Source organism: Pezoporus wallicus, unplaced genomic scaffold (assembly GCF_028554395.1).
Source record: "Pezoporus wallicus isolate ANWC-B61680 ecotype Strahan unplaced genomic scaffold, APGP_CSIRO_Pwel_v1 contig_5069, whole genome shotgun sequence".
Lineage (NCBI taxonomy): Eukaryota > Metazoa > Chordata > Aves > Psittaciformes > Psittacidae > Pezoporus > Pezoporus wallicus.
In genome coordinates, this window is record NW_026642361.1 from 7,193,066 (window position 1) to 7,219,076 (window position 26,011).

The 26,011-nt window shown below is 40.2% G+C and overlaps 1 protein-coding gene across 1 annotated transcript; it reads left to right on the forward strand.

Moving 5' to 3' along the window:
- Positions 1-330: 330 nt before the first annotated feature.
- Positions 331-16,098, forward strand: TSPAN8 (tetraspanin 8). The gene is made up of 8 exons (XM_057429497.1): positions 331-745; positions 5,487-5,549; positions 8,237-8,365; positions 8,992-9,066; positions 9,151-9,258; positions 10,953-11,087; positions 13,145-13,228; positions 15,819-16,098. Exons 1-8 carry the CDS (start codon positions 686-688, stop codon positions 15,870-15,872), a joined length of 708 nt encoding a protein of 235 aa, XP_057285480.1. The 5' UTR covers positions 331-685; the 3' UTR covers positions 15,873-16,098.
- Positions 16,099-26,011: the final 9,913 nt, after the last annotated feature.

Here is a 26,011-nt window from a genome sequence, read left to right on the forward strand (position 1 = left end):
AGCCGTATCCTCACTCTTGATTCCAGAACTGCAGGTGCTGTTCTGGGGTTCACAACATTTTTGGAAACCTGCACAACAGAACGTTTTGTGCACCACAGTGCTCAGGTTCCTCAGGTCCTGATTTAGAGAGGAAGAGGAAAAGGATCTGAAGTAGACACCGAGAGTGAGAAAATGGCAGCAGATGCCTTGCCCTTTGGAGTGGGAGAGTGAATGTGACTGAATGAATGTTGGCAATGGTCGAGTAAACCCTGTAACTTAAAAGCATTAAGAAACACAGTCACTTCCACCTCTTAAAAGCAGGTCTATAAAACTTTTTTATGCTCGCTTCCCTTTCTCTTGAAACTATGACTTTTCCTGCATTATCTATTTACTTTTGAGGTGTAGGACAAGACTAACTGCACTGTAGGAAAGTACAAATCACAAGGACACAATAAGAGTCTGGAGACTCAGTGATAATACCTCACAATGCTTCCCCTACACTCTGGTTAATGTTTACTTGTGGAATACGAGCTATTTAAATAATTGTCAGTGCCCTGGTCACAGGGTTTGCTTTCAGTGGCGGAGCACAGTGTATTTGACGTGGTTTGACAGTTTTTTTGAAGACACAGCAACAACTTCTATATCAAGGTCAAGTTCTCAGGAAAGCTTCTTCTGCAGTGCTTGTTTTTGTCTCAGCTTGTTGAAAATGGCGGGTGTAAGCAGCTGCATGAAGTACTCGATGTTCATCTTCAACTTCTTATTTTGGGTAAGCTTGGTGTTTCAGTTGTTATTAGTGATGCATGAAATGTGCCCCTGAAAGCTGTAGTTGAAGGAATTGAAAAAAAAATAGAGCATAAGTGGAACCAGAGTATGATTCTAAATTAAGGAGGGGAGAATATGTTTAACTTTTGCCTTTCCCCTTGTCTTTTTCCTTCAAAATACCTTTCCCTCCACATTCGAAAGTAGACCAGCCTTAAGTCTGTCCCCTGCCCATATCATGACCCTTATGTCAAAAGACATCACTAATTTCAGTCAGAAGATAACAGGCTCTCCACTTAGAATGCGGCATTTTGTTGCTTTTATGGTCTGCTGCTTAAATCCAAATGGCATAATCCAGAGAATGTAGTTTCAGTGGGAGATACAAAAAATTCACTTGTATTTTTAGCCTCCTAATTGATAAATGTTTTTCATATCCTTCCTCGGATATGAAGTTACATTCAGTGTCGTAATTAGTTTCTGATGGTGGAGAGTAAATGTTCGTAAAATGGCATGGGCTGGCAGTACTGCCAATAGCTGTATCAAGGCAGATTCAGCACTGGGCAGCAGGCAGGTCTCTGGGTGTCATTTGAATTTGAAACATCTCAGCTGGTTTGCAAGAATCTCAGGTCTTGGAAGATGTGGAAAAGTTTGACTTGAAGAACATTTCTTTCATGGTTCATTTAGCCTCATTATCAGCTTTCCTGACAGAGATTTCTCAGGTTCACCAGAAGTTCGCTGAAATCAGATGCAGAACTACTACTCACATTATGGGCTTTTCCTCAAGAGGTACTTTTTTCAAGTGAAAAAGTGATACCATTTAAAAGGGACCACAAACAGTAGCCTTGGAAAACTTGTGGCTGGCCAAAATGAGAAGAATTAGCAGAATTATTTGATCACTTGTGGACATCACAAGGAAATTCCTCACATGCCAGTGATGGTTTCAACTGCCTCCCCCTCCCCTTCTCGCTTCATCTCCACCAAGGCAAATTAAAGATGTCTGACATCTCTGCTGAAGTTTTTCTGCAATGGTATTTAAAAGAGTCCATAGTTTCTGACTTGGAATTCTTGTCCCTGAAGGAGTTTATCCTGTCCACATTCATATGTATTTACTGTGAGCAAAAACATAGGCAAATGTCTCAGAATAGCATCAGAAAAACTCCAAACTACTCCTGGAATGAACATGTTAATAATGCCCCATGCCTAAGACTCCAGTGACAGCATGAATTTCCTAGCTAAAAACAGAGGCTGTGATCCTGGGGAAGTCTGGAAAGCTCAGGAAACAAGAAGGTGGGGAACAAACTTCCCAGACCTATCTTTGTGCCAAAGGTAGGAAAATCATTACTCTGTTCTGGGGAAGAATATGCTGAGAGCATTTTCTGTACATGTGACTGCATAGCTGGGACAGAAGAGGCCAGGAATGTAGCTATACTTATTTGTTTTAAAAGAGGTTTAGCACTACCAAGATAGGGAAGAACAGGTGTGGTGCAAACAGGAACATTTGCTGACAGAGTACAATGAAGCTGAATTCTTTTATTCACATTCCTTTCTCTAATTCCTGCTAATCATTAAATTGCTGTAGTAAAGTACAGGAAACAGTGATGTTTTTACCACCACTGTTCCCTCACCTACTCTCCCTGGTGCACAAGGCAGTTGGCAAGTGGCAAAATTAAACTGATAGTGGGAAATGAAGGTGACTTTAACCTTCACTAGATAAGAGCTACAGCTGCATATTTACTTGGTGTCCTTTCATTTTAAGCCCACTGCTATCTCTATGGGAGTGTCCCTTCTTAGGGGATTTGGGAATGGGTTTTCCAGCCTTCTGATGCCTTTGTCTTAGCACCAATTAGAGCACAGCACTAAGTATGTAACTCCTAAAACGGTCTAAGCGAGCTCTGTAAAATGACTCTGGCTTCACTACGTGAAGCGTGCCCCCTGGGAACCTACAGCCCCATGAGTGTGTGCAGGAGTTTTCATCCTCCAGTTTGGTGGAAGAAAGCTGAGCACGGGCTTTTGAAAACCTGTGCTTTGGAGCTGAGTGCCTATATGGAGCTTTTAATGGTCCTTAAGTTAATAATGAAATCAGTTTTGTGCATTAAACCTGAGATATAGGTCAGATTTTTCCTCTTTCCCCTTTTCCAAGTTTGCAGGATATCCAGTCTTACCTGCTGCTACTTCACATCATACAAAATTGTAGAATGACTGTTTTTTTTTCACTAAATATTGATTTCTGATCCTAATCTGTGGCAACCCATCAGTAACAGAGCAATCTTTGATCAGTTTTTGATAGCAGGCTGGCAGTCTCATCTACAACCGAAGTGGCCCCTTCCCCATACCTTACATCTAAACATCTCAATCTCTGAAAGCAACAACACAGGCTTATCAGGTATGATGAACCATAGATCATATTCTCTGTGGGACCTTCCTAACGCTGTCAATTTCAGGTATCTTAAGGAAGTATTCCAGTCAAATGTTTTCATGAATGAGAGCAACCTTGTAGAAAGCTCCTCCTGATACCCTTACACTGGTTGCATAAAATGTGTGCCAGTGGAGGGAATTCCCCATAGATTTGGTATTCCTGTGTCTGAGAAATGCAGAGTCTTGATATAGCACTGGTCCAGAGTCACAGTAGGCTCATCTGAGGTGATATTAATTTAACTAGGCTCTATTTCTTCATCACACTAAGACTGAAGGGCTCAAGAAGAGAAGGACCGGTTGAATTTGAGGGACAACAGTCCTGTTCCTGATCAGTTTATGAAACTTGTGACAAGGCCACTGATTCTTGGTCGAGGTTGAGCTACAATAGCCATCAAGTTTTGGAAAAATAGTTGAGGACTATTTCAAAGAAACTTTTTTTATTCCATTGGAAAATACTTGTTTATTAACAATGAAATTTCTTGAAATGAAAATTTCTTTAGTTGAAACTTTGTTTTAAGAAAACTTAATAATTAGGATGGAATATTCCAGCAAACTTCAAAGTTCAACATGGACCCTTTGGGAACAAGCCATTTTGATTTGTTATTCCAAAACTTTTCTTTGTGTGTTTGGGTACAATTTGTATATTCTGAAAATAAACAGAAACAGAACATTAAGATTTTATTGAAATGAACCATTTTTTATTAACCTAAACCAACTCTATTTTTATAATGAAAATATATGAACCTTACTAAAAATTTTCATTTATTAATGATGTTTCTTTTTTTGAATTAAGTAAATATTGTAGCATTCCCATCCGATTGCTAAGTTCCTGTATATTCAGCTATATTTACTTCTACTACTGTGCTGTATTTTTATGGGAGGTCCTCTGTAACAAATAAGGCAGTGGGCCAGAATCTGTTTGGATTTGTAGCAATAGCTGCTTGCGTGGAAATTTTCACATTAATGAGATCATGTTGTCTGTTGCATAGCCACATGTCTCACATAGCGCTGCTGAACAAGACCCAAATATACAGTCATATGATACCATCAGTTTCCAGTCAGATTCAGTGGGATTCAGAAGGTTTCAGTGGGGAGCTCTAGTTAAATTTGATAACATGATACAGTTGTCATCGATTGTACGACTTTCCTTTTCATGTTTAAAATGTACTTGTAGAAACTTTACTTAGAACAGGAAAATGTCTGGTACTCATGTCTGAGTGCTGGCTCTGTTCCATATTAAATAATCTGCTAAAGTCATTATGGTCTTTGATGCTAAATATGTGAAATCTTTCGCGGGGAAAGTATTTTTTAGGAAAAATTATCTAAAACATATAAAAATAGCTCTTCTAATTTTAAAAGGTTAGGAATAGTCTCAGTCTTCATGGGAAGCTAAAAACAACATTTCAGGGCCTTTTATGACTTGAGTGTTAGTGGCATACAGGAAGATAATTCTAAATATGACTACACCCTGGTCCTCAGTGGTATCTTTTTCCTACCAGTCATCTCAGAAGGCATAATCCTTTCATCTAATCAAACTCTTAACTACCTGTCTCCAGCACTTAATGAAGAGAAATTCTGTATAAGAATCCTCACAGACAAGGTTAGAAATAGAGTAAATGGCACATAGTGGAATGGTACCTCAACAATCAATGAAACAGGAGAACAACTAGTGATTAAGGAATGCATTTAGACCTGGGATTCATCTGCCCTGATTTCAACATCTTAAAGCAAGTCATCACTGTCTAACTTTCTAATGTACTTGACTGATTTTTCTGTAGAAATGTAATGAAAATTATAACTATAGGCGTTTTACAGAAGGTATGTTCAAAGGATTGGAGATGGCCAGATATTGTTGCAATAGAAACAACAAAAAGACTTTATTTAGAAATGTTCCTGATAGTTTTACCATAGAGAGTATGTCCCTAGACACGTCTTGAATAATTCTAGAAACAACATTTGTACAAACATCCCTTATCAAATCTCATGTGTTTCCATTATCCAAGAAACAATGTTCTTTACAGTCATGTTATATACGTACAATACCAATTTATATTCCTCTCTCATCTAACAGAATTTCTGTGTGCTTCCCAACCACATGTATAAATCATCAAGGAAATGTGGAGTCCTCTGAGACAGAAACATCAGGGATTTGGTGCATAACTGAAGAAGTTTCCTGGATACAAATCAATGTTCTATTCTCCAGCAAATCATGTTTCTTTCACTTTGCCAAGCAAAAGATTTCAGAATTTTGGCCAGCATCTGGTGCAATTTGGATGCTGAATGTTAATCTAAAATTGCTGCTCTTTCTAAACATTCTTTATTTTCTCCTGCAGGTGTGTGGTTCCATTATTTTGGGAGTCTCTATATGGATACGTGTTAGCAAAGATGCTCAGCAGGTAAATGAATACAGCCATACCAGAACTATGTCAAATGTGGAAACCACTGCATACACTTTCAGTTCCAAACTTCATTTCCACAGACTTTTTATGTTTTCGTTGAAGTGGTTTGTGTGGGTAAAGATTGATGCATTTTATGATGTCTAAGATTAAACAAGATGGTGCAGGTATTTGGATAAAGTAATTGATGTAAGCAGAGACATATGACTACAAGAAGTGTCGTCTAGTGTTATTAATGTAGGTTCTTGCAGATGCAACAGATTTCTGCTGGAAGACGTGTCTCTCTCTCTCCTCTAATGAAAACTAGTGATGGGTTTGATATTGATTTCAGCATTAGAGAGAATAATGAGGAGCCCTGCGGCTCCTAGACTTTTCAATGTCTTTCCCTATTAGAATAGTACAGTCATATACATTCCTGGGTTTACTTCCATATGTTTGGAGGGAATATTTTTACCTTTCTCTCTCTCTTCAATAACACAATTATTATTTTACTAGTAACCGCAACTTTGAAAGGCAGCAAGGATTTTTTGCTTTTATTTTCAGTGGGTATTTAAAAACACTTTACTCTTTCCTCCTCATATTAATATAAAAAGAGCTTTAGAGACTCAAACCCCTTTACTTCTGATTAAAATGTCCTAACAGTCCTGGAGGGGAGAAGAAAGTCCCTGACTTCCCCTCATGGATTTTATCTGGGTTATTAAATTACGTCAGGCTTAGTGACTTTCCTTTTCTGTAAACCTAGGGATAGTGCAGTTTTGAGGAGCCCTTAATCTTGCAGACACGCAGCAGAGGCTGGTCCTGTTGCTGCAAAGGCCCTTCACCCTGTGGGCTCTGCCAGCCTTTTGCCAAGCATGCTCCCAGTGACATTGACCTCTGACTCACATGTTTTCTGTCCCCCTTGAGAGAAGCTGAGTTCACAGCTTGTAGCTGATTCTCTAGAAGGCACTGTACAATTCTCTGTGCAATCTTGGTATGTCAGTGCTTTGTTATATTAACAGGAAAAACAAACTGACCCTAAGGTATAAGCAGTGTATTTCTTCTTATGAATTTGAGCCATACAAATGTAAACGAATTTGAAAATGTAACTTGTTTGCTTCTATATCCAAAAAGATTTTCTGGCCATAGAAGTGAAAAAAAAATGTGATATGGAAGCATGTTTTTCAGCTTTCAGCCTAATTCTTTAGTATAAATTAAGTTGCAGATCTTCAGATCACTCACCTGTTGCTCTACTGCAGTCTGTCAGTTAAGAACAGTAACTTTTAAGCCAGTATTTTCCTATCTGGAAACAAAAAGATGGTGGAGATAAGATAGCTTTATATATTTCCTGCCATTTGGCTGCTGACACTGTTGCTCTTAGCCAGTCCCAGATGTCTTATGTTTGGCAGAATGGATGCAATAGAACTCAGTTCATGATGATGTTGTGCCATGGGGTAAATCAGGTCATGGTGGTGAGCTCTGCTGTTCCCTGCTGTGGAAGAGGAAGAATGACAACTTCCACTCCTCAACCAACATTTTATAAGAAGCTAAATTTTCCATCCTTACTAGTTGATCATCTCTAGTATGATGGCTCAGATGGTACAATGGAGCTAGGAAAACCGTAACTGCGATTATCCGTTCTTAATTTGGGGAAGATTTCCTATTAAGAAAAGGACACTTAAGTGTATCCAAAACTGGTTTCCTAAAATGACACTTTGTACTTCCCAAAAAGTATGCATTAGGAGTAGGGACTAAAATTGAAAGCATTTTCTCACATTTTTGCCTCTAGGCAGGCAAAGTTCCCATTCAAAATCAATGTATGTTTTGCCTGAGTAATAATTGAACAGACCATAAGGATTTGGTTGTAGATGAATAGAGCTTTCTAAGAATAAATAACAGGAGGTTCAGTCCAACTTGGAATAGGAAAGAACAACACATTCTTCAAATCATTCTTGTCTATATACCTTCGCAATTTCCATCAGAAGATAAATGTGACAACTTCCAGACATTTTTGCTAATCTTGGCACCAGCCACACTGGAAAATATTCTTTGAACATTTTTCTCTATTTTGGCCTTTGGCCTTAGTCAGTCCTGTGGGAACTGAATAATTTGATATTTAATAATATTGAGGTATATGAATTGTTTAGTTGAATGTCCCGCACATCAAAATACAGTCTTCATCCTTGAGGGTAATATTAGAGATCATGCTGGAAAAAAAAAAAAGGAAAAGAAAGCTGCTTTGGAAAATACATCTAAGTATTTCTCTAGTATATCCAGCATTGCTCTGAAAAGCGTTCACTCAGGAGCAGCCACAGAGTATGTTCCTGGCCTTTTAATGGCAGAGATTTTGTTTCTTTAACACTTGGTTAATGTAGGAGAGATTTCAAGATAATCAATTTTGCTACTTCCAGTAAAAAGTGAAGATTCATTGACTGAAAACTAACTAAAAGCCACTTTAAAGACAAGAGATCTTTATTTATTCTGTGAAGTTGACTTTCATCTTGTGCAGAGACAAAGACTGTGGAAAGCCAGGTTCTACTGAACTCCACAACAAAACAATTAAGAAAGGGGCATTGGAGGTCTGTTTATTTCTCCATGGTTGCTAATCAATGTATTTGTTGGTTATGAAGTAATTACCTTGATTTGAGGGATACAGAAGCTTTTAGAAACTACTTCTTGTGGCTGAAAGATTTCTTCCCCTCTTTTTTCAGGAGTTGGAGATAGACAGCAGCGTGTTTGCAGGGGTTGATCTACTGATAGCTGTGGGCTCCATCATTATGATTCTTGGGTTTCTGGGATGCTGTGGAGCCATAAAGGAGAGCCGGTGCATGCTGATGTTGGTAGGAAAGAAAAACATTTAGATATCTTTAACAGCCAACAGCTACATTTGATGGATAAGGTCTTAGCAAATAGAATCATATGAGGATGAGGACCTTTTTGTTGAACCATAAGCTTGATTATAATCATGTGTTTTCATTCCTTACCTTGTGCTTGAGCCCCTTCTGAATTCTAGCACAGAAAAAATGATGGGTGGTCTCCTCAGCTGGAAAACAGGGTCCAGAGAGCCCCAAACACGTCACTAGGTTTTTTTTTTTCCATCCAGTCATCTCCTAAGTTCCCTCCGCCAGTCCTCCCTCTAACTTATCCCATTTAATTTCCTAAATTCCCAGTGGCTCCCTTTGCTGGTCTCCCTAGAATGTCCTCCCTGTCCTCCTGCCCAACACCTATCACCTACACAGTGTCCATTGTGCCACTCCTCCAGTTATTAGCTGAGCACACCCTGTCTCAAGCACCCCCTTTTCTCATTGCCAAAGAAGGAATAACTGGAATAGCTCTGGCTGGAATTTTAGTTCATTTTACCTACATGGCTATTCAAGCACATGAAAGCTTAACATTCACTTAGAGGAAATGATACCATCTTGGTCAAAAGTACTGCAGTTTTCTCACCCTTCTTTTTTCTTCCTAGTTTTTTATTGGGCTGCTTCTGATCCTGATCCTCCAGGTCACAGGAGGTATTTTAGGAGCAGTGTACCGATCTCAGGTACAGTATTATTCTACATTTTCATTGAAGTCTTCCCAAAGTTTTATTTCTACCCCAAAACTAATAAAACATTTGGATTTGCAGATTGAAACATCCCTTAAAGAGACTCTCCAGGAGAGTGTGAATACATTGCAAAGTTCTACAGAAGAATCTAAAGTGCTTCAAGAGAAGCTCCAGAAGTTTCAGACAATGGTAATTATAATGTAACAAAGGGCAGGGGTTGTTGCTATATGTTCCATCTCTAGTGTTTGTCTGTGCTTCATTTTAGGGCTACTTTGCCATAGATTTGAATTTCATTCCCTGAAGATGGGGACGGGTCTGAATTAAATGCAAGTTAAAGCACTATACAAGGGGCTTCTGCTCTTTTGATGTGGCATGGGCTTTCTGTGATGATTTCTCTGCACAACAGCATTTATAAGAGCAAGGGACCAAGGACACACAACATGCGAGACTGGCAGCTAGCTAAGGTCTTCCATGAAAAGACTGCCTGCTCCTTTCTAACATCTTTCCCTTCTGAAGGGACATTACTCCTTCACTGTATCACCTAACTAAGAACTAGCCAGGACTCTGGAGAGATTGCTCCAGGGATAAGAAAAAAATCAGGAGTGTATTTCATTTGGAATATCCTATTGCAATGAAATGATTAAATACCACACTTTACAGTGTAAGTAACAGGAAGAAAACAGATGATGAAAGGGAGGTTTGTTATCACTGTGCTAATACCTGCCTTGGCTTCCCCCACTTGCAGGACCCCAAAAGGTAGGCACTTAGTGTTACCTTGCTCCTGGGTATCACACAGAGAGTACCCTTGAATCTCACCGATACTACTGATGGTGTAAACCCCTGCCCCTCCCATTAGTGCCTGTGTCTATACACTGAGAGTGCCTGCTGTTATTCTTTTATTTTAGTCCTAATGGGTGATGCCTTTAATGGGTAGGATAAAGAATTCCTGTAATTTTAAAGGCTGCTGGTGTGAAACAAAAGAAGCAAGAAACAATATTTGAGTGGCTTACATTACTGCCACTTCTCCTTCCCCATTCCACCTCCAGCCCTGTCGTCTGATTCTGAGCCAGTTTATTTTTTCTGATACAATAAGCAGCTCCCTGGAGAGATTATTGAAGGGTGAGCAAAATGAAAAATCCCAAAATTACTGAATTAATTTTTAAATACCCCAGGATTGCTTTATTACGTCCCACGGCCTTTGCTTTTATACAGAATTATGTGAACATTTCCAGCTGCTTTTTAAAACAGGGGGGACCTCAAACTCAAGTCTGCACCCCTGAGCTTTAGTGGCTTGAATAAAGTGGAACATGAAGTGAAACTGCACCTGGTTTAGGTTTCACAAATCACAAATGGAGCCAAGGCCTCCTCAGTCCATTCCTCATTTAAAGGGCTAACCATCTTTCAAGGTGGTTATTTTTCTAGATTTCAGAGTTTTATATGCCTGAATTTTACATTTATTGCCTGGCTTTTCAGGGTGTGGATGCTATTGGAGCTGTTACTTACCTTCTGCAAGTATAACCTATAGAAAGAAGGCTTGATTCTCAAAAAATGCTATGCCCAGCTTTGTTCCATGTTCCAGTTCCGTTCCAGCATTGACAATTACTAGCTTTATAGCATATTAATGTTTTTGAGCACTGTATACTGAAAATATGGTCTTTTTTTCCTTTTTTCTTCTTTTTTTTTTTTTTTTATACTTTTATACTTACCTCTTATAACTGGTATAAAAATGTAAATGGTGTTTGTGACATAACAATTTAGGACAAGTGCCACATGGTAAAAGATGAAAGGAAATTTCTCCTTCATTATTCCTCTCAACTCCCTCTCCTTGAACTGCAAATAAACCATTTTTTAACTCATCTCTCCATTTCATTTACTCCTTGCAGAACCAGTGCTGTGGTTTGCTGAATGGACCTTCCGACTGGGGAAAAAATATTGGTAACAATAAAATCTGTGAGTGTGAACTGAAGAGCTCATCAGATCTCTGCACCTACTATCAAGGCAGATATGTTTATAAAAACGTAAGAAAAAATATAACCTTCCACTCTTCTTTCCCCAGAGAAGTTTTAACCCAAGGTTGTCTTTGGTGACAGGCATAGTCAGCAGTTCTGTATCTTTCCAAAAAGTCAAAGATTTGCCTTCTCTTCATTAACCAGAATTGCCTTGTGCCATCTGTTACAAAATCAGTGTGCATACATAAAATATGCTGCTGCTTCCTTTTCCTGGGGTGTCTCTATTTATTTTAGCTGTGCGGTGCAGTGCCCTTAGGGCCTCAGCAGCCTGCATGGTTACTATGGAGGAAAACTATTTGTTGTCAGGGTCAGAGGAGCACATCAGCTACCCTTTGGCTCTCATTCTTCCATCAGAAGGTTATGTTCCCACCCAGGCTCATTTTGGTGGTAGACATATTGACTCAGAGGCTTTCAAAGGGCTAAGGGATATTGAAAAATGAACACATTGAATGCAAGACCTTTGGGGTTTTATAGTCCTTTAATAAAAAACCCCCACACTCACTTTGAAGGATCTGCTGGAAGGAAACCTTACCTGTTTGTAGGCTTCATGGTAGCATACTCAAAGTGTAATTTCCAACAACTACAGCCTTTTGAAAAGCTTGTGGCATTAATATAATTAGAAGGCAAAAATGCCTGATGACAGGCAACAAGAAAGCATACTAAGAAATTGGCAGGTGGGCAGCAGAGGTCTCAGTTAATTAATTTGAAGATTTATCTGTCTCCTCATATGGAAATTTGGACTCTGTGCACACAAAAAAAAGTATGGGGGGGGGAAGTGGAAAACTAGCACAAAATAGCTGCATTTTTAGAATGCTGGTGGTACAAAACGTGCTGATCCGCACCTAGCACAAAGCAGATTTTAGCAAGCATCCCTTCTGGTTGTATACTTTTCTAAATGCAGAGCCTCCTAGCCAGGTCCTGCCTGGGCACTAATTTCCTCCCTGTGCAGTCCCACAGAAGCAAACAGTGTTTTAAAGCAAGGGAACCGTCTGGTTAAATAGAGGATGCCAGAAGCCAATCTGGAAATAAGCTGTTTTGGCCACATTTTAATGTCTCTTTGGCCTCAGGCAAACTCTCAAAGGACACATGAGAAGCCATCAGTGAAATTGCTGCAGGTGCAAGATATTGTTCACATGAACACATAGATTTCATGGTGGTGTTAGATTCTAGTAAAGACATTCAACTCTTGTTGATCCAGGAAAAAAGATTTGGAATTCAGTACAGTTCTGAGTCAGCCTAAATCAAAGGAGTTTTAGAAGAACTGGAAGGAGAAGACCCATGTGCTTACTGTGAAGGAGGAAATATGGTGAAATAACATAACTGTATTTGGGGGAAGGTAGTCATAGTGTTGGAACAGTACTGTAGTTGATGGATTTATGCCTTACTTGGCCTTCCCTGCAGTCAGTAGTTAAAGGAGTATTGTCAATGCCTGGAGAAGATGTAGTCATTATAAGAACAGATGTATGCATTTATTAAAAAGGAGAGTAGGTCTGCACAGAACTTCAGATAAGATCACTCTCTTCCTCCCAGCCCTAGTCTAAGACCACTAAACATTTGTCAAAACTATTTTTAAATATAGGTTTTATATCTGAATGTTGTTAGTTGAGCCCGATTATAACAATAAGCTTTGAAGCTTCAAATCCAAGGATCAGACTAGTGGGAAGCTAGAGTTCTCTCTCAGATCTGCATTGGCTCTTTCCTAGCAGCAAACAATTACCAAATGAAAATAAGAATAAATGCTTCTTTCCTTGTCAATTAAAATAATACAAACATTAGACATGGCAGCTGTATGTTTTCATTTGAAACTTCACCCTTTTATAGTCAGCTACTAAATTCATATTCATATTTAGGAAGGCAAAAACTAGATATCTTCCTCAGAGCACAAGGTACATATAGCTGTGTTCTTTGTGTTTGTTAGCAACAAGTCAAAGTAAATTCAAATAGAATTTCTTCAGCACAGAGAGAAAGCGAGAGACTGTGAGAGGATCTATTTTAGAAGGTGCATTCCAAAAAACCTTAAGATAACATTGCTTGCCTATAATTAATCATTTTTTCTTATTTTTCAGCCTTGTGGAGATGTGATTATCGATTACCTTAAAGACCATCTGCTCATAATTATGGGGATTGCTTTTGGACTGGCCGTTATCGAGGTACCGGTACACACCATTAAAATATTTAGTAGCTGACAAGCAATATTTTCTACCTAGGAATGGGATTAAAACACCTGGCTTGCTCAATTAAGAGACAAGGGAAAACCACCTCTTACCTTAGCTGTAATCTTACAGTTATTCCATATAAACAGTATACGGCTGCTGAGTGTCTAACTTCAGCTGAGATCAGACCACCCTGCTGCCTGTATAAGTGTTTCACATGGGACTTTTTCTGCAAAGATTTGAGAGTCTGGAGCCAGGCTGTGCCTTGACAATGAGCCTTGTTGAGAGAGGGGTATGTGGATACCCAGCCCCAGGAAGACACAAGGCAGCATATCTGGTCTTTTCCTTACCTTTCCCTTCTTTGCTTGAGGAAAAAGTCATAAGAAAACTTAGACCCTAGACTTCAAATTCTTATCACAGAGAAATTATGGTACAAAAATTTTATTCTGAGGCATAGTTTAGCTATCAAGATGGTCAGTGAATATGCCTGAGTGAACACCTGTGCTGCTCCATATAGTCCTGTGTGTAAAATATGCAGCGTATGTGAGCTCTTTACTTTAATTGCTTCAGCATACACCGAAGAATAAGATGCAAAATTTTCTCTGAAGAGAGGAGTAAAACCAGTGAGTTTTTCCAGGCAGTGACTTGGTGAATGATAGGCTTTGATTAGGAGAAAATGACAAAGAAACAGGGGATTTCATCATGTTGATTTCTTCAGGCATTTTCTTTCTTTTCACTATTCCTCTGTGGTTTCCCTTCTCGCCTGTCCCTGTTTGAGGGAAAAGCAGAAATGACGAAGATTGCTGTGCAGAGTTCAGTCTGTCATTCCAAGTGAAAGCTTCTTAACAACATTGGCAGAGGATTGCTCCTCGTGGTAGAAGAGTGGGCAAGAGCCCCGACTCAAAAATACATTTCCAGGAAAATTATAGTAGGTGGGGAAACGTTACGCAGCTGCAGCACTGGGAGAGGACAGGCCACTGACGTCTTGCGCAGCACTGGCTTCTTGTTATTTAAGGTGCTATATGTGGGAGGTCACCTCTATGTAGACTTGGGGGGGGGGGGGGGGGAATAGGTGAAATACACCTATATTAAAAGGCCTTTTAAAATATAAAAGAATTTTTAAATTGCATCTGTTTCCCAAAGGTAAGTTATGAGTCTCTTTGCTCTAGTTACTGCAATTACATGAGTTGGAGCCTTTAGTTCACTGGCCAACATTCTTCCCTGTTCCCCAGTTGGCATTTTCTGTGGTGGCTGCCTCTCCCAATCATAAAAGGATTAGAAAACAGCATGAATAAACAATATGAGCCTCAGCTGGTACAAATTGTCAGCTGGCAATTTACACTTGATAAACATTTAGCCTTTCCAAAGATACTAACATATTATGATTTCTCAAGTAATTGCAAATCAAAGGCCACATGCTTAGCCATCTTTCTGCTCCAGAAAACCCCAGATAAAAAGAAGGGGACAAAGAAAAGTACTCTTCCCTATTGTTGCACACACACGCTGCCTGCTCTTTGAAGCCATTTGTGGGCTACAAATGGTTTCAGCTCATTCTGTTAGTGTAAATGATACCAAGTAGAACGGCACAAGTGAAAATGAGGGCATGGTATATTAGGGAAGTCCTGTCAGCTTCTTTCAGCTGTGAGTCCATCCCCTTCTCTTTGCGGTACCCCTGTGTTCCATATTCTCTCTACTGTCTTTTCCTTAAATAAATGAATCATCCTGGTATTTTCATAAGTGTCAATTGGACACTTTCCACTTTTTGAGACACCTTCGCAGACTGGTTAATTTTAAATCTAGAAGGAAGCTTTCTGATCATCTGATCTCACCAGCTGTCTGCGCCAGGCTGTGGAAGTCCACACAGAAATTCCCACTACAGAAAGTGACCCTACTGAAGTTTATATTTCAAGCAACAGCTTCTTTTAATGGACTCAATGTTTCTATCCCAAATCTATTACCAATGAATACAAAATATCTGTTGCATGATCACTTGCCACTCAGAATGGTGGGGTTTGTGGATAGATGTATGCATGTGTACATATTCACATGTATGCCTTTACACATATATTTGCATAAAAGAAAGTGGCAGTAGAAAAGAAGAGGGATTTCAAATGGAGAAAACCCTTAGAATGCACAATGAAATCAGAAAGTTCCTCCAACTGTCTTAGAGATTGAAAAATCAAATTTTTGTCAAATTTGATTGAACTTCTCAGTGTTTGCTGCTCCATTGCAGCTAACAAAAAACTGCATTTTAAACTCCCAGCTACAGAGTTCTCCATCCACAGAGGTGATCCATCCTTTAAACAAATGAAATGAAATTCAAATGAAATGAATTTGAAATTCAAATGAAATGAATTCCATCATGTCCGCAGCCTTACCTGTGGTGCATAGTGATTTCATTAAAACAGCTATATTCTAGAGTCTTCAAATTCTTCAAAAATTAGATTGGAAAAGGTCTTCTGCATAGCACATTTAGCCTGCATGTAAATCCAAGACATTTGCAAACAAAATGTTCTCACTGGGTATCAGTTGCATCCTGGGATTTCCAGGACTGCCAAGTAATACCAAAAATGTCTTTGTTTTCCAGATTATCGGTTTGGGGTTTTCTATGAGCCTCTACTGCCAGATCGGGAGAAAATGAAACTGTGGAAGTGTCAGAACCGTGTCACCAGCCAAATCAAACCCTTTGCAGATAGAAGGATATTTGACTTGGCACATTCAGAGATACATGCATGGCCCAGGCATGTCTGATGAAAATGACAGCACACTGATGCTTCACAATTTTCAAAACAACCTCCTTATACTTCATAAGATTTAATGATGTGAATGTGAATTTTTATTTGGAGTAAACATCTTTGTTTATGTTTCTGAGGAGTTTCTTTTGACTGAAGACAGCATCTAAGTCACCTTGAGATTCTGAGTTCACTGTGCAGTGTGTCCACATGAGCTATGCCACCCATAGCAGTCACCAAAAACAATCTTGCAGTGGCTGAACGGTCCAGGGAATCGCATGCCCCAGGCTGCTTTGCAGTGAAGCAGCCTGTTTCCATTAGGAGTGTCACAGGTCGGTTTGACACTCAATACAGTGTATATGGTCAGGGGTTTGTTACTTGTGAGAAGCACAGGGACTAACTTTCAGCAAATAAGAAAGCCACATATCCCTTCAGGGACATTTAAATCAATATCCTGGCAGCTGAGATGGTCACTCTCAGGCCCAAATGATGCTTAGAGTCCATACTAGAGTTGGGTTTAGTGGCACGTGTTTTGGAATTATGAAGCAAGGGTGAAATCCAAGCCCATGTGGAGGCAGGATGCGCACAAAAGCCATGTGAGTGGGACTAGTATGGCTAAGACAAGCGGTGTGCTCCCCATCAGCGGGTGGACAGGAGAGGGCATGGCTGGTAACACAGCAGCAGCAATACAAACCATACCCGCCTTTGGACTGACAAGTGCTTGCAAGCGTTGGGGCCCTGAGGCACAGACAGCCCTGACTGTTCCTGCCCAGCCCCCCCTGCCCACGGTCCACAACCCCATGTCAGCCCCATTGGAACAATGATGCCACAGCAGGGTCAGTGCCCAGCTCCCCACATATATGCCCTGATTGGCCATGGGGTATCACTGAGCTGGGCCCAGCCATGGGACCATGTCCTGGCCTGGCCTCAGCCCATTCCCATCCCCAGGGAGGTGCTCGATGCCTGGGGCTGGGGCTGCCCCAATGTCCCTGGCTGCTCTGCTCCTGGCTGGGACTGTGGGAAGGTCCCTGGCTGTCACCTCTGGAGAATCCATGCGGTCCTGGCCCCAGGGAGCTGCTGGCCCAGGCACCTCCCTGGCAGAAAGTGGATGTCATCAGGGTGCAGATTTTTTAAGGTATGAAGATGCCTAATGATGCCCACAGGGATCTGCTGAGGTTTCCCACTGATGGCCTCACAGCTGTGTGCTGGGGCCTCCTTGTTCCCACCAGTCCTGCTGGGACCCATCTTCATCTTTAGCAGCAACTTTAAACACCTTCAGACAGCTGCTCTTAAGAGAAAACCATGTACCATGCTCTTCCACTTTAAGACCCCTCAAATGCCCATGACTGTCTCAGAGCATTCCCAGCCTGCTCCCATCTTGACAGAACCAGGCAAGTGTTGCTTATAAATAGATTAAAAGCTTCCTTTGAACAGAGACCTTTGCCTATAACGTATACTGGTAGGACTGGGTTCAGATAAATTAATCTGCAGCAACCACTTTTCTTTAACGTGCATTCAGAGGAAAAGTTTCTGACCTGTCTCCCACCCTCTCCCTAGCACTCAGACCATCAGGCCAAGCAGCGAGGGCTGCTTTCAGGAATTCATGTATCTCCCAGGAAAAGCCATCTAGCTACCAGACAGCTCTGGCACTTGCCCTTCCTTTTGCTGAACCTCAGAAACTGTGCCAGAAGAATTCAAACTTTGTTGGACCGGAGAAGAAGCATGACTCCAACCCAGCCATACTCACTGGAAGGAAAAACGCTGGCTTCTGGTTCCTCCTCCTCCCCAGACTGGCTTTTTTTCTGTGCATATCTTACCCATGATCTAAAATCCTGGAAGCTGAGACTAAATCATGCAGATCATGGGTTGGAAGCTGAACTCTTGGATCATCACTACAGAAAAAATTATGAGTGTAGGGGCAAAATCCAGAGACAATTGCATCTTCCTCTTCTTCCTTCTCCGTCCCATAAGAAGGAATGCTCTTCTCTTTGAACAAAGGACCAGAGGGTCTCCCATAGAGAGGGGGCTTACGGCTTTGGAGGCTTAATGGACGAACATGAACAGGAAATTACAGCTTACCCTTGCTGCCAGAAGTAGTTAGCTTCAAGCATTACTGCTATGGACTTGTGATGAGAACCTACACAAGATTGACACAATGTACACTGGCTTGGAGACCAGTCTGTTCCTGTATGCTACTCCCGGACAGACAGATGCATAGAAGCAAGGCGTTAATATATCTAAATTCTTGTTGTCTACAGCCTGGTCTGGATATAGCCCTCAAAATGCTCTCCTCTTGCATCAAAATAACGATGTATGATACATTTGACTCTTTGTTAAAATCATGGTGTCATTAAAATCAATAAGAAAATGTCGTCTGCAGTGAGGAACATAGACATAAGAGTTTCATCTGGATCTGAGGTGAATAGCTCTTCTATTTGCTCAGGCAATTTGTCTTCATTTCCTAAAGCACTAAGGAATAAAACTGAAGAACTATGATTATATGTTATCGTGCCTGTTTAAATAGGACTGAACCAGTGAAGTAATTCAGACTATTACCAGCTTGCTGCTAAAATGGGTTTGCCTCTAAAACATACTTATGGTCTTTGAGGTTGCAAAACTTATTTCCTTAAAATGTTCTGTAGCCTCCTGAAGTTTCCTCATCCATTTTTAAATAAAACAAAGAGAAATCTGTCTGGATGGGACTCATCTGGCCAAATGCAATGATCTACAAGATAGAAATTCAGATCATACAATCATGGAATGGTTTGGATTGGAAAGTTCATCTAGTCCACCCCTTCTGCCTTATGTGAGCTACCTGTTTAGAGTCCCCTTATAATCAATTAAGAGAAATAAGCACATTTAGGATTTGAGCTAACCCATTCTAAAATAGATGTCCAAAGAGGTTAGATGAGCCATTTGCATCCCAGTTTGGTGAAGCTTGAGTGATTGAATCTTACTCTACAATATTGAACTTGCTAAAATCAACACAAGCAGTGGTCAGTCAGGAAAGAGCATTAGTATAATATTGCAAGAGAGGGCATTGATTATTCATTGTTTCATTGCTCAGTCATAATCCAGCCTGCTAAGAAATGAGCCCTGCTTACTGTCTGGGCTGGTAGGACGAGACTCACCTGCTCTGCAGGAATGTCCCTCTCAGAGCCATTATGCTGTAACAGAGATCCCAGCACCACTTCTTCATGGAGTCCTCTTGGTGTTCTTATCAGAGAGTGTTTTGAGTTAGCAATTGACCCAAAATAACAATGGGACATTTTTCTGAGCCCACATCCACTTTTTAATTATGATGTCTGGAAACTCTAAAGTAGAATTGGACAATAATTCCTCGACAGAATAATAAAACAATAAAAGTTTTCTTTTGTGGGATGTCAGGGAAAGTTGGTTTTGTTTTTCCACAACAATCTCATCCAAGGTTATGTTCCTTTCAGTGTTACCCAGTAAAATCAAGCAACATAAAAAATGTTAGTGCTTTGGAATACAAAAGGAGACAAAGCATGTATCATTGTAATCTGAAACAGTATAAGAAAACAGTGGTAGGAAGAAAGACAATGCATCCCTGTCTATGCTAGGAGAGCTGAATACCAACTTAAAACCAAGTCTATTCAACACAAACTGGTTATATACCCTGTCAAAGCCAAACAACTATTTAATGGCAACAGATAAGACATTGCACCTGGGTCAAACTATTTCCAATGAATGTTTTGTTACATCATTTGAGGGATTTCGGGGGAACGTATTGATCTCAGAAAGGACTGCATTTGGGGGAAAAATACAGCATGAATAGAAAAAGAAAGATGTTATACTGTATGGTAAAGTATGAGTTGGTAAAGTATGAGTTAGTAAAGTAATGTCAGGAATGCCATAAACAATGAAGGAAGCATTAATAAAGTCCACTGTTGGAAACAAAGAAACAACAACAACAAAAAATATGAAGAAAAAGACAGAGGCAGGTGGGCAAACAAAAAAGAAATCAGATTTTGAAAAATGGAAGAAGAATGAAGCAAAACAGGACAGGTTAATTTGAAAGAAAAAAGAATAAATATATTGAGCTTATCGAGATCCAAGGGTTTGCTGCACTCAGCTCAGCATGAGGGCAATTTGGCCCTGATCCACCTTTGTGTCCTGGCTGTCACATTGAAAGCCAGTTCAACCTGTTCTTCATCCAGTGCCAAATCTGCCCCAAATCTGGCTGTCTGTCGGCACCCCTAAGGAACCTGTGTCACAGATGTGGCTCATCAAAGAAGAACCGGTACCCAAAGGGTACTCCAAGAGACAGCTCTGCTAGTTGTACAGCCCCTGGGAATGCCTGGAGAATAAGCCTGAGGAGCTGGAACCGATGGCTTTCCCTCTGGGCACTGCAGATCTGGCCCAAGTATGTTTAGAGACAGGATTAAGCGAGGCAGAAAGGTTTATTTTTAAAGTAAGATGGAGGATTATCAGTTTAATTTCTGAAGTATGACTGAGACCACAAAATTATAAGCCAGTTCTTTGGCTCTGCTGTAGACCTGTCCTAACTGCTTAGCCAAAGGTTTTCTGGCATGCGAGAAGCTCAGCTGATTTATGCTGGATTCAGATCTCCTGATTCAGGGGGATATTTGACTTGTTTGGGTCAGCCAGTTATAGAGTAAACACGTAATGCTGCTTCAGGCCAGAACCAAGACCTCCCCCTGCAAACGTTCCGGCTGGGAAGCTGTTGAGACACTGCTCCTCCAGGAGGGAACCAGGCTGTGCCAATCTGAGGAAATGTTACATCAGGACTTCATTCAGGGACCCAAAGGAGGTTTGCATCTCTTCTGGTGTTACCCATGGCAATTTGATTATTCTTGATAATTATATATCAAGAAAACTGGCAGTTTTCCTCCCCGCTTCTGTCAATAGCAATATTCTCATATTTTCACTGAAGGGTTCTCTCTTTGTGCAGTCGTTTGGATTAAATTCCTTTGTGTTATTTTCAAGTCCTTTTTTTGAACTGAAAGCTGACCCTAAGTGTATTTTGCAAAATACTGAGCCTGCTTGTGTTTCTTGGGGAGGTAGAAGGGTGATGTCATTCACCACTTGATATGGTTGAATCCTTTATCTATCTGAACTTGGACACTGGGGAGGAATGGGAAGATCATTCCTTTCTGTCCCAAATCCACTTACAAATTCTTTCTCCTTATAGAGAATAACAAGTCTCCACAGCAATATCCCTTTACCCCAGGTTTTATAACATCTGCTCAGGCAGCCCAGAATTCTTTAAAAATCAGGAACCAGATGACTGGAAAAGGCACGAAGGAATAAGAAGCAAGAGAGGTCCTTGGGAAGTAGAAGGGATAAGAGACACATAATATTCTTTGTTCCCACTCTGTGAGGAGCTCAAGTTTAGCTATTATAACTCATCAGAGACTCCAGTTTCTTCACCTGCATTAACCTGTGCAAGACTGGAAAAGACTGTTTGGCCCATTATTTTAATGAAAACTAAATAAACTAAAAGGTGCTAATGGATTTGGAAATACAAGTTTATAGAAGAAACTGGTAAGAAAACCAGGTACTGCATACGGACAAACCCAAGTGCGGTCTTAGCCAGCTTCATAAACAGTCTCAAGTCATTTACACTGCATGTCTGTGATCTTGCTAATGTAAGGAGGTTGATTATCGGAGTGGGTTTCAGGGATTGTATTAAAAAGCCTCAAGTGTCAGGAGTTTCACATCTGCTGTTAAATGAACATAATGTTTCTAAGCTGCTTCAAACTGTGCTTTTGCTATCTAAAAGATTTGTCAGATAGCTAAACCCAAGTTGATATATGAATACTGACTTTTTTTTTTGCTGTAATGCATTTTCTTGCTAAAGTTTCAGTTGAATAACTTCGCTGTAATACATCCTAAACTCTCTTTCATGATATTCATGAATTAAAGCAGCAGCTACACTCTGAACCATTAAATATATCATTACTCAACTTGACATTAAGTTCTTTATTATTGCAGTTAATTCAGACCAGAAAAGATCTTCTGTAGATTTGATTATGTTGGGAATGAGAAAGGAATTGAATGTACTTACTACTGTCCCTGTTAAAAAATGTCCTTTATAATGTATTGAGTTTAGTTTAAAAATATTTATCAAAACAAGTTTAATTAAGGCTTAAGTATCATTGATTATCAGTATATTACAATTAACAACTGCTCAGACGCGGAGGTACAGAAATGAAGGTTGGCTGTTGATCAGGATTTATTTCTCTTCCCTGCCTGGACAAATTCCTACTGCTTTAAATACAGGTGAGATCCTCTGGCACAGGGTTAAAACAAATTTTCAAGAAAGCAGTGACTGAGAAAATTGTTTGGTAAAAAGGATACAGTGATGGTGTGAATAGGAATCAGACTGAACATACCACAGAAATATATCAGCACTGCTTTACTGCATAGGAAGCAAATTACAATCACTTCTCCCATTGCTGTAGCAAAGGAGCTGGGAGCAAGCTGCCTTAGTACCTGGGCTATTGCACTTCCATGTATGTTTATAGACAGGCAAACAGATGGTGTGGGGAGCAAGGATCATGTAGCAACAAGGCTCAGAACATCAGAAAAGGAAGTGAATAAGAATGACATACCTAATTGCAACTGGGAGAGGAATTCAGGGAGCCAGAATGTGAATTACGTGAACCGGAATGTGATCGGAACGACAAGACAGAAGTTTACAACCCAACTGGATAGGAAGCATGATGGATCCCTGGAGCCTCTTGCAAACTGATGAAGGACTGGACTGTTTGTCAGCACAAATGAGAAATTACAGACTACTGAACACAACAGAGTGTGCTGAAAGGGGAAGGAAATGAGGGCTTGTTTTATAGTGGTTGGATTTAAAAAATGTCCACTGCTTTAGGAGACATTCCAGATTCAGAAAGGGTTTGTCACATTAAGTGCAGGAAATTGTCTGTCACATACGGTTTTGGGTACTGTGATCATGGTACAAAGGATCCAGATGTGCTATCTCTGATATGCTTAATACTGTAGCACAAACAATTACAATGAATTACCTTCTCCCTGTGATTTAAGATTCTGCTCTCATTCTACACACGGACTCTTACGGTGACAAGGGGGACTTCCTGCTGTTACCTTTTTCATATTATTTCTCAGCCTTTCAGCCAGTGGGAAAAGGATTGGAATCAATAGACTAAAGAGGCCATTCTGGAGTACAGTGTGGTGAACTTGTTTAAACATAGTTTTTTAAATATATACACAAAGAACTATACAAACCATCTGAGAAAAAAAAAAATGGCCTGTAGCTATAGCATAAGAGATGTGCTACAGATGCAAAAAGTTGTGGAAAAAAGACTTCAAGAGCAGGGTTTCAGAGTTGAAATTGGCTCTGATTCAAATATTCCTGAAACACTATTTTTTTTTTTGGATGGTAGCGACCATAAGTTGATGTTAATAATGCAAGTCAATTTTAATAATGTGTTCCTCTTAACTGCAGTAACCACAACAATGTTATGTAAAAGGAAAAACTGCTGTAGATTTCATGCTGGTGTGCAGAAGTTTGTGAGCAGGTGGAGTGGGTTTTATATCTTCCAAGAGGAACATGATGTATTTCTGGTCATATGGCAGCCATTCCTGAAGCTTGAAGTGATAGGCAATATAGTTGGTATAAACTTTCTGTGGATCTTGCAGATCCATGCCTTGAATTTATGCCTGTTGCCTGATGGCTATCACTCTAAGTTATACTGGAAGAGAAATGTATTAGAAAGCCTGAACTAGGTAGGCAGAAATTAAAAAATATGTACTAAGAGATGAAAACAGAAATGAATAGTGACACTTATTCTAGAATTGCAAGCCACCAGACTCAATATCTAGAGGATATTTCACAGGGGAGCACAGTTCATGTACTGCTGTGTTTTATGGACCATGATCATCACATCACAAACATGCTAGTATCTCCAAACAGAAAATATAGAGGATCTCCGACCTGTTATGGACTTCAGCGGATCTATTTATCAAATTAAGATTGCACAAATTAGGTGGGATTCAGTCACCTAACAAAGCATTTAGTGCCTTTCAGACTGCTAAGGTCTTCTGCTTGGGCTTCAGCTGTTGCTTGATGAGACCATATGAATCCCTTGGCTCCTGTGTCATATCTGCCAGCCCTGCAGATTTCTTCTTCACCTTAGGAGAGCTAAAGTGGGACAATTTATTTTAAGGCTCTTGATTCACTCTCTTGATCCCTAGAAAAGGACTGGCTGCCAGTTACCTGCGTTATTGCAACAGGCTGCTTAGAGAGAAAAATTAAAAGTCTAGAAAAGTTTGGTTTATGCTGGTAACAGAATGATTGTGTCAAAATACTGCTACGAGTTAGATATTCAGGTAACATGTCAGGAATGCTGATGGGGCTACATCGACTTCACACCATGCTGGAAAGAAGAGCACAGTATATAGTCTGTGTTCTGAAGCAGCTGACCCAGCTGTGATACAGAGAATCAGACACAAATGCTCTTGTAGATCTTGTGGACTTAGTGACCTATTCACATGAAGATGTGATGAGGAATCAGAAAAGCCACAGACATTATGACTAAATTAATTTCATAGGCAGCAGAAAGGGAACAAAGGCTGCAAGTAAGGGAATAACTAAAATATTTTAAGGCTGCAAAGTGCAATTTAGCTGCACTTTCTGTTTTGAGACTTTATCATGCACATGGGAGCAAAATTATTTTGGCACGGAAAATGCTGGGCAGTTTGAAACCAAGGTGATAGAGGCAAGCAAGGAAGCAAGGGCTACCTAATTAATGTTCATGGGCTGTCTTGAGGCTTGTCCATATGTCAAGGAGCGTTTCCTCCAACATTAGAGCACACATGGAAAATTTGTGACCCCAGGCTTTTACTTTCCATTGGTTCTCCAGGGTATGTGTCTTGCATACATCTTGTATGTGGTATGTGTCTTATTACTCTAACGAATGTAATGGTGTTGCTATGCACTTTGCAGAGCTCAGGAGGTCTCCTGTACCCTGGAGTGTGACAAATTCTAACACAGATATACAGCTATTAGGGCCCATATGTACTGGAAAAGGGTGCAAGTTGTCGCTAGAGATGGGAGTTACAGTGGTCTCCTTGCCAGCAGCCTGCTGTCAGGCACAAGATACAGCTCAGAACCCGAGCCACACTTCAAAGCTTAGCATCTGCCTGCGGACAAGAAACGGCCACCACACTGGAGTATGGACTAGCACTGTGCAAGGAAAATAAGCAGAACTAAGATTCAAGTACTCTGGGGGGCATGTGGAATGGTAGCAGACAAGGTGGATCTACAGAACAATAGTGAATAATAAGACAGCAGCATCCTTTCACATATTTTTAAACCAGGTGTCCTTAGTCGGTTCAGAAACTGCAGAATTCTGCAGAGGGTGGTGCTTGTCAATTGTAAACATTTAAACTACTAAACCAACAAGTGCTGGTTTCTTAGGAATGTGTCTATTATTTTTAAACACAAATTGAAGAGTATCAGGCTGGTGGCCAGACAACATTCACAGTCAGAAATCCATGTTAAGCAGATACAGTGGACGTGTGCAAGCCCAAAGCAGCAACAAAGATCACCACATCAAGATCTTATGGAACGGAAAACTGCTTTGTCCTATTTATCCTCATTTAGACTAAGGAACAGTTGAGACTCAACAGTTTGAAAAAGTCAGTTAGTGTTTAAAGCAACAGTGCTGTACCATTTGTGGAATAATAATGTCCTCTTTAACACAGAAAATCTCATTCACCCAGGAGACGAAATGGGGCCAAATTCTCATCTGATGTCAATCAGCATGTGTTTGGTGGAGCAATACCAATTTACTTCTGCTGAAGGCTTTGGCCTTCTGTCTCACAGCTCAAAGAAATTAAGCTGCCTTCCAAATCTTCTGACTGAAGCCGTGTGCAGTTTGAATCTTGTTGCAAAAAGCCTGTTCAGATATGTTTTTCCTTGCTGTTTCAAATAATTTTGCACATTCATCATATGAGTTTAATGGAATATGTCTAATTTTCATCAAACCATGGAAAACCAAAAAATGCTCGTAGGTTTATGTCAATG

Coding starts and splice junctions, on each gene's coding strand:
- TSPAN8 (XM_057429497.1), top strand. CDS start 686: ATGGCGGGTGTAAGCAGCTGCATGAAGTACTCGATGTTCATCTTCAAC. Junction 9,259..10,952: donor TCCAGAAGTTTCAGACAATG/GTAATTATAATG, acceptor TACTCCTTGCAG/AACCAGTGCTGTGGTTTGCT. Junction 11,088..13,144: donor GCAGATATGTTTATAAAAAC/GTAAGAAAAAAT, acceptor CTTATTTTTCAG/CCTTGTGGAGATGTGATTAT.